Below are 6,802 nucleotides of genomic sequence, written 5' to 3'. Positions count from 1 at the left end.
ACGCTTTGGCACAGCAAAGGAAACAATCAACAGAGTGAAAATACAGCCTATATAATGGGAGAAAATAATTTTAAGCTATTCTACTGACAAGAGATTAATAACCAGAATATATAATGAACTCAAACAACTTAGTAACAAGAAACCAAATAACCAGATTAAAAAATGAGTGAAAGATCTGAATACACGTTTTTCAAAGGAAGACATACAAATAGCTAATAGGTATATGAAAAAGGGCACAACATCACTAATCATCAGAGAAATGCAAATAAAAACTACAATGAAATGTCATCTCACCCCAGTTAGAATGGCTATTATCAAAAAGGCAATAATGGATGCTGATGAGGTGTGGAGAAAAGGGAACCCTCATATACTGTTGGTGGGAAAGTAAATTAGTACAGTCATTATGGAAAACAGTATGGAGATTCCTCAAAATGTGAAAAATAGAACTACCATATGATCCAGCAATCCTACTGCTGGGTATACATTCAAAAGAAAGGAAATCAGATTATCAAAGATAGATCTGCACTACCATGTGCAGTGCTATCCACAATAGCTAAGATGTGGAATCAAGCTAAGTATTCATCAGTGGATGAATGGATTAAAAAAATGTGGTACAGATAGATCACATACATGTGGAATAATAATGGAACATTATTCAGTCATAAAAAAATAAAATCCTTGTAATTTGCAACAACATGGTTGGAACTGGAGGACATCATGTTAAGTGAAATGAGCCAGGCACAAAAAGGTAAATATCACATGTTCTCACTCATATGTGGGAACTAATGCAATTGATCTCATGGAGGTAGAGGGTAGAATGATGGCTGCCAGAGCTGGGAAGGATAGTGTCAGGGGTATGAAGAAAGGAAGCACAATGGTAGCACAATAAGGCAGCTATATTTAATAATAACTTATTGTATATGTTTATGCTTACAATTATACAGTTGTGAAGATCCACATCTGTGTGATTTAAGGCCAGATGAGTGCAGCATTACACAGTTATGTTTACCAATATCTGATTCTGCTATCCTGTGATGAAGAAAAATCCATAATCCCATTAGATTGTATGGGGACAGTTCACGGAACAAGAGCATTTTCCACAAATTGTAAGCAAAGAATATTATAAAAACAGATGATATTTTCCATATAATAATATCATGAGTTGGTAACATGGAAACTGAATGAAATAGTCCTTTCATCTGCGCAGGGGATATGTTCTAAGACGCCAGTGGATGTCTGAAATCATAGATAGCACTGAACTGTATATATACTGTGTTTTATCTATACATACACACCTTTGATAAAGTTTAATTTATAAATTAGGCCCATTAAGAGATTAAAACAAACTAATCATAATGAAAAAGAACAATTATAACAATATGCCAGCATAAATACTCTCGCATTTTGGGGTCCTTGTTAAGTAAACTAACAGTGACTTGAACACAAATGGTACAATACCACCTCAGTCGATCTCATAACTGAGACAGCTGAGTGACTAGTGGACAGGGAACTTAGGCTATGCAGGTATCCTGGATGAAGCAATGATTCACGTCCCAGGTGAGATGGATCCATACACTATATGAAGGATTTGACCACACTACTCAGAATAGTGAACAATTTAAAATTCATGAATTTTTTTCTTCCTAGAGTTTTCCTTTTAATAGTTTTGGCTGTGGTTGAGCCTGGGTAACTAAAACCACAGAAAATGTAATGGATCATTCCTTAATACTTATATCAACATTTCACTAACTTTCAACATCTTTATTTATGGCTATAATTGCACTTAAATTTATTCACAATGTTATTCTGAAGCTTTTTATATTCTTCTACTATATAGCATCATTCAAAAAACTTACTTCAATTTGAACGTTGAGCCATTTATTGACATCCATGGATGATCACTGCTGCTACGAGAGACGCCAACCCATGAGAGAACTGACAGGGAGCCCAGAAGTTTCTAATGGAAAATACAAAATTTTCATTTAAATAATAATTATAAAAGATTTTATTAATTTTTAGGTGCTTTCTTTGAATTCTAAACTTTTATTAATTTTTAAAAGTGCAGGTAATACATTCTTTCATAGGATGCTTAATTTTCAAAACAAAATAAATACATTAAACAAAATAGTAAACTTGAAAACGGCTTTTACAGTGTAAAAATCTGTTACCAATTTTTGTAATTTTGACTTAAAAGGAGCTCTTCAATTTTTATGCTTAGTACATTCATTCTTCTTATTTTAATAAGCAAAATTGTGATTCATGTAATTTAATAGTTGCCTGGGTTGGTAAGACAGACACAGTAAGAACTGAAATAAACGTCCTGATACTGCACATGTTTTTCTCCAGATATTCTGATTAAATAAATGTATTTTTCCACTATGTTTCTCATAGTGGAACTTTTCCTTCTTGAAGTTTAGAAGGAAATTGAAAGGTTGCCATTGAGGAAATAAATGACACAGAGGCCAAAAATTGGCTTTTCTGGGCACCACACCACTCTCTAACTAGATAAGCGCTCACTTTTATCTGATTCGGTTTTGGTGGAAGAACAACGGTCTTGACCAGGTACATCACTCCTTTTTCTCTGCTACTCCCTACTAAATACAACTCTAAACTGTGCAAGCAATGAAAGACACATAGGAAGACTCTGAAAGGTGGAAAGAGGATGGCAAAATGGTTTGGGACTCCAGAATCAGGTTTCAACAGAGTGTCCGGACATCTTCAGTCCCCCACTCAGCAGAAGGAAGTGAACTAGTCCTCTGTTTCTCAGAGCAACAGGAGGTGGCTCAGCTAAACCCACTCCTGCTCTGTATTGAAAGCAACACCAGGCAAGGCTGGTACCACTGGCAAGGATGATCTACCAGGAGACCTGCTACCAATTAGGAGCTAGAGGAAGTGCTTCTCCTCCCAAACCAAAGACACCAGGGTAGGTGCGGGCGAGAGGGATCAACAAAGGAACCCCATGACTACATGTGCACATCCAGGTTCCTTTTTGTCCCTGAAGACATAAGACTCACTTCCCTATCCAGAGACACAGGACTGAATGGATCGTAAGTGTTCTATGTACATCATGCAGCAATGAACAGTAACAAACAACAGCTGACTGCATTATTGCACAAATATCATATAGGAGTAAAAGAAGACACACATGAAAATGCACACTGTATGATTCGCTTGACATAAATCCAGAAACAGGCAAAGCTTATTCATCACATTAAAAGTCAATACAAAGGTTTGGAGAGGAGGCAGGAAAAGTGAGGAAGGCATATACAGGGGCAGGATTGCTGGGGCTAGAAATTTCTATTTCATGATCTGCCTTGTATCACGAATCCATTCACCTTGTGATCAATATGAATGACTATGACAGGATTAGTTTTCTTTATATTTATTTTGGGATAAAAACATTCATAGAAGAATGGGTTTCCATGAAAAGCAAAACTGGAAATCATCAAATGTGCATTAACAGTATATGAATATAAAAATATTATGAAGTCAGTTGAATATTACACAGACTTAAAAATATATAAATTAAATATGTATAAACATATGGATGATTTCTACAAATATGATATTGATGGAAATAAGCTTTTAGTAAAGTGTTGAAACATTTACATCTTACCATTTCTTCTTCATTCTCTATAGAAAGCAAATCAGAGTTGTTCAAAGCACATGTCAGCAAACTCTCTGCCCAAGTTCTTTTTTCCTTGCCAATGTAATAACAACTGTTGGAATATGTAATCCCCTCCTCAGGACAATGGCCACAATCATTTGCTAAATAAAGATATGAATTACTATGCAGAACAATATGTTCACAAACTAAAATTATTTTATATATTTGCAAAGCTATAAACACATAGGTACACAATATCTATGCATCCTCATAGGCTGTTAAATATATATTTTAAAACAACTAGTCGCTCATACACACATGCACAATGAAAGGTCCACCTCTCATACCTTAATTGTGTTCCCATATAAAGCAAACCACCAAACAAAAATCCACCCTACACATCTTAAACATCACTGAACAAAACTGCTTTTTAAGTATAGTAAAATTATTTATCTCTTATCATCTTACAGTATTAGGAAATTTCAGTTAATTAAATGCAACAAGAGGGTATAATGATTTTAACTGAGTATTTCTACTTATTATTGGAGAAACGGAAATGCCCTCATATAATCTTTTTTTTATAAACATTTATGGCTCAGTGCTATAGTTTATTCTCCCAAAAAATTTTCTTGTCATTTTGCATCCCTTAAGATAGAGACAAAATATAAACTGTGCTAACATCAGAACACTGACCATCATAATGTACCTTTCTGGATTCTTGTATTCAGGGAAAAATTGTTCTGCTCCAGTACTCCAATATCTAGAAAAATTAAAGTAATTCTTACAAAATTAACATCTAGATAAACCATAATAATTTCAGTTGCTTACTTCGAAATACAAAATTTAAAATTATTTTAAACTGGAACAATCTGAAATAAAAACGATCTTTAAAACAAATATTTTTAAAGCCATTAGCATAAAATTTCACCATCTCTTATAGTATTTGATTTAACCACTTTCAAAAATTAATTTGTTTTTCTAAATATTTTTTTCTTAAATCATGTCTTTGAATCATGAAATCATAATACATCTCTCTGTGTGTGTATTATATATACATACATATTTAACACACACACAAATATAAACAAATATTTTCTACAATTATTCTGTTACTTATAATTTTGAAAAGTTCAGAAGAACGGTATTATCTTGGGGTTCAGATATACACATTAAAAAGAGAGTTCTAATCCTCATTATTATGAAATGTTTCAAGGCACTTCCAATCATTACAGTGAAAAGTTCCCTTATAATCTTCCAATAATACGCTTACAAGGAATAAGAACTATTGTTTTCAACACAGTGACCATCAGGACAATGCAAATGATTCCCAGGACCTCAGCAGTGAGCTTCTCTGGAGGTGGCAGTAAACCTGCAAGGAGACAAATAGAGGCACTGAGAGAGGGGAGATAGAGAGTTGATGAGGTTTACATATAAGAGAACCCACATGCACAGGGAAACATAAAGATAAACGCAGCACACCAACACGGCACAAGTATACATATGTAACAAACCTGCACGTTGTGCACATGTACCCTAGAATTTAAAGTATAAAAAAAAAAAAAAGATAAACTCTGGCCTCTAAATCTACATCTACTATAGTAATGTTTCTCTCAGAATATACCAGTTCATTTTCAGTAAATATAATGCTCCATGAATTGTTGATCACAGATGACAACTGAACAATGCCTGAATAAAATCAGGCTTCAGATTTCATACTAGAATATTAGATTCTGACTTTTGACCTCTGATTGTCACAAGTGCAAAATATTCCCTAATTTTTCCCCACCCTTCTGCACTCAACTGCACGTCCTAGAACAATAATATTCAAGATCTATTTAATGTTTTACCTTTGCAGTGATGTGTCTTGTCATTCCCTTGATGATCTGAAGAAGCATTTTGAAGATTTAATTCTACTTGGAATATTTTCTGTTTGGTTCCTGAAATGGACCTTTTATTGCCCTTAAGTTTCCTTTGCTGCCTCTTTGGGTCCTGGGCCAGACTCACTTCGGAGTAGGTTCCTCTTTGTTTATTCATCTCTGCAGCTGTGTGATGTCAGGGACTGTGCTCTATGATAACTGCACTTAAGAAGTTATAAATGGTGTATATTTTGACAGGATCTCTGGTATAGGCAAACTGCATGTGTTGGTGGCTGAGTAATAATGTTTATTTTGCTGTTGACCAATATAAAAGTCTAGTACCAATTTCCTAAAGTTTTAAACTGAAATCTCTTTAAACAATAGGTCATTTTTTAAAAGGTATTCTGTATTTGACATAATATTATTAACAGGAACAATAAAAAACAATACGTTTGTGAAAACTAAGAAGTAAATGAATATAAATATCTTCATTAATTTAAAGTCAGATTCTACAGAAACATTCTATCACCAATACCTGTGTAAAACACTAAAATTGAAACCTGAAAATAAAATACACTAATTGTATGACAATTTTAAAATTCATTAATGTAAGGATTGAATGCTAAAGATGGAGGAATAGTTTGTTAGCATATAGAGCAACTTTTAATACTAAAGTACATTAAGTTAGTGACTTACTTTCATTTACTAAAAGGGCATGAGGTCTTGGCAAATGTTTTTTATTCTGAATGATTGAGGACATCAGAAAAACTGTTAAAATTTTAAAGAAATATTTTATACCTTGTGAAACATTACACTAACTTAGGCATAAACTCATTACTATAGAAAATCATTGAACTGTTTATTTTACAGAAGTGATTGCTAATTGGTTTAATGGCTAAAATAGGAAAACTGGAAATGATAAATATAAGTTTGGACCATCTATGAAAGAACACTTTAGGTTCAAACTTTCAGAAAGATCCTGTGGCTGTTTTAAAAGGCAATGAGGGTCACTTTGGTTGTGTAAGTAATTGTAATAAATCAGAAAATATAATTTAATAATCTAGTTAATGAGCTCTGTAGCCAGTGAGACCTAAATTTAATTAGAACTTTGAAACTCATAATGCATGACTGTTTACAAAGTTACTTAGTGTCTACAACCCCAGTTTACTAATCTAGATTAGGGAAAGTAATTTATAAAGTGTAATGTATGTAAAACACTTATACAACCTGGCACACATTAGGCCTCAACTATTTTATTTATTTTTAATTTATAATTTAATTTTTAAAATTATTTATAATTTAATTTTTAAATTATTTATAGTTTAATTTTTTAAATTAT

General features: G+C 33.1%; 1 protein-coding gene across 5 annotated transcripts in view; it reads right to left on the bottom strand.

The window, feature by feature from the left end:
- Nucleotides 1-911: 911 nt before the first annotated feature.
- KLRC2 (killer cell lectin like receptor C2) overlaps nt 912-6,802 on the bottom strand; it is a 51,065-nt gene continuing 45,174 nt past the window's right edge. For 4 of the 5 annotated variants that reach the window (XM_033222889.1, XM_033222894.1, XM_033222892.1 and 1 more), the window contains 5 exons: nt 4,878-4,976; nt 4,314-4,367; nt 3,617-3,768; nt 1,857-1,957; nt 912-1,029 (listed from right to left, as the gene is read on the bottom strand). In XM_033222889.1, coding sequence (XP_033078780.1) covers nt 912-1,029; nt 1,857-1,957; nt 3,617-3,768; nt 4,314-4,367; nt 4,878-4,976 — 524 coding nt within the window. Of the gene's footprint in view, nt 1,030-1,856; nt 1,958-3,616; nt 3,769-4,313; nt 4,368-4,877; nt 4,977-5,454; nt 6,680-6,802 lie in introns of those variants that run through there. The other variant, XM_033222895.1, reaches the window with a different exon arrangement.

The sequence above is a fragment of the Trachypithecus francoisi genome, unplaced genomic scaffold, assembly GCF_009764315.1.
Source record: "Trachypithecus francoisi isolate TF-2019V2 unplaced genomic scaffold, Tfra_2.0 Lachesis_group11, whole genome shotgun sequence".
Classification (NCBI taxonomy): domain Eukaryota; kingdom Metazoa; phylum Chordata; class Mammalia; order Primates; family Cercopithecidae; genus Trachypithecus; species Trachypithecus francoisi.
The sequence above is the reverse complement of the archived record's forward strand: the minus strand, read 5'-3'. Positions and strand labels throughout refer to the sequence as shown.